The sequence below is a fragment of the Austrofundulus limnaeus genome, unplaced genomic scaffold (assembly GCF_001266775.1).
Source record: "Austrofundulus limnaeus strain Quisiro unplaced genomic scaffold, Austrofundulus_limnaeus-1.0 Scaffold50, whole genome shotgun sequence".
Classification (NCBI taxonomy): Eukaryota; Metazoa; Chordata; class Actinopteri; order Cyprinodontiformes; family Rivulidae; genus Austrofundulus; species Austrofundulus limnaeus.
In genome coordinates, this window is record NW_013952452.1 from 678,458 (window position 1) to 680,626 (window position 2,169).

Here is a 2,169-nt window from a genome sequence, read left to right on the forward strand (position 1 = left end):
GTGTGGGGGGGGGGGTACGGTCCCATGTGAAAAATACTGAGAAACATTCTGGACTTGAAAATTCAAGATGGCCTCCACAGCTAATTCCAAATGGTTTTAATTCAGCTGTTTTAAGAAATTTTGAGCTGAAACTTGTGTGAACAAAATTAAGGATGATCAAGAAACATGCTGAATGTCAATCACACTTTCATATTCTGCCATTTTAAAATGTACGAAGTTGAAGATTAGTGTAGGAGTAGCAGAAAACAATCTACCAAATTCTAAATGCTAATCAAAAATTCAAAATGGCCACTACAGCTAATGTTGAAAGGCTAAAATTCAGCCATATCAAGACTTATTGAGATTAAATTTGTTGTGGAGTAGCTAAGAATGATCACATACCGATTGCTGATGCTAATCATAAATTAAGCTAACTGCTAATGCTAATTTTAAGGCTATAGTTTAGCCTTTTTAAACATACACAACTCAAAATGTAGTGCTATCAGAGAACAATCTTTAACAAAATCTAAACGCAAATACAAAATCCAAGATCCCTATCAACTTGTCAGTTGTTTGGGGGTGGCACCTGGGGTGGCCAATCAGATGCCAGAGGTGGCACTTGCCCCCTTGGCCACCCCTCTGGCTCCACCCCTGCATTAAACACAGATTTTCACGGGGAGTGGTGGCGCAGAGGTTAGAGGTGCTGTTGGATAGTTGCCAGTTCTCATCTCCTGACTGTTACATCAAAATTTGAATGGGAGAGGTGAAGCACCCACATCTTCCTCCACCTCACTCTGGACCATTGAGCAAGATCTTTAACCCCCCACATCCCATCTGCTCCCACAAGCCCCCCAGATGGCAGCTGCTCCACACATGTGGGCTGTGGTCGTTCGATGCTCTGTGGTTGTGTCAGGAAGGGCATCCGACATAAAAGCAACTGCTAATTCTTCATAAGAGTGGTGAATCCTAAAGAAGGAAGCCGAAATATAAAAACACACACACAAACAAGATGCCATCACTTAAGAAGCTGAAGCAAAGAGATACAAAGTAAAAGCAGAAATGCACCAGAAAATGACAACATCTGCAAAACATTTGGGATAACAAACAGCCAAGAAAATAACCAGAACGTGATTCAAAACCATGTTTAAAATAACTAAAACATATTGGAAAATACTCAAAAAAGGGGGTGGGGGTTGGGGGGCAACTGAAGATTGAAAGCTGAGAACAAAGAGAGGTCAAATAAAACTTATGCACAACAAAATTAACCACACTTAAACACTCAGGCGCTTTTGATTATGTTTTTATTGGATGCAGGGATCATTCTGGTTTTACTTAAACAGCAGGGATCTTGTTTTTTTATCATATTAATTTTTTTTGTTTTTTGTCCACTTACACAAAAACCCTAAAACCTAATGAAACTTGGAAGCTGTGAGCGTAATATAAACGAAGCATTGCAGATATGAATGGTGCTGCACAGCTTGTAGGAGAGCAGCTGCTTATCTCCAGCGGATGCCCAGCAGGTGGCAGCTCACAGCCCACAGCTTTAAGGCCGTGCCATCATCCTCACCTGCCCTGCAGCTTCCTGCTGCAGCACAGTTCCTGCAAGGAAGTGGGAGAAAGATGGGAGGGAGGTTATGCCCAGCTAGTTATTATCTCACTGGTTGATTTGTATTTCTGTTGTAAAATCCAGTTTTAATCAGCAAAATTAATATTATTGTGTAGTTTGAAACTGACCTGTAGAATCCACCTGTGAGCATCTGGTTCTCAGGAGTAATGGCGCAGTAGATGATGGTGCCTGCGCCCTCTGCTGGGCTCTTCAGCAGGAAGCTGAACATCTTCGTTACGTCCACTAGAGGCCGTCTAATGTGCCTTGTGATTTCAGTGTTGACAAAGCCAGGATCCACTGAGAACGCCATCACACCGTGAGCTGGGAAGGAAAGAGAGAAATAGAAATGTTCCCTTCAGATCCGTTGAGTTTTACCGAGTCACTTTAAGCAACGTGATAATAATTTAGAGCCATCAAATGATTAGAAATAAACTTTCACACATCCTTTAGCAAAACGTATATACAAATTTTAAACTAAAAATAGAAGAGTAGACTTCCAGTTTACTTTTCATGCACCTATCTGAGATATACGTAACCAGGTTTATCTTACACTATACTTGTACTAAAAATATACTAAAAGTATA

The 2,169-nt window shown here is 40.9% G+C and overlaps 1 protein-coding gene across 1 annotated transcript in view; it reads right to left on the reverse strand.

Annotated features, from left to right (window-relative positions):
- Nucleotides 1–2,169, reverse strand: part of si:dkey-73n8.3 (uncharacterized) — a gene marked incomplete at its 3' end in the record, with an annotated part of 12,009 nt that overhangs the window by 7,309 nt on the left and 2,531 nt on the right. Inside the window, 2 exon segments of the mRNA XM_014008433.1 lie at nucleotides 1,480–1,578; nucleotides 1,714–1,906. Of these exon segments, the coding sequence (XP_013863887.1) occupies nucleotides 1,480–1,578; nucleotides 1,714–1,906 (292 nt within the window).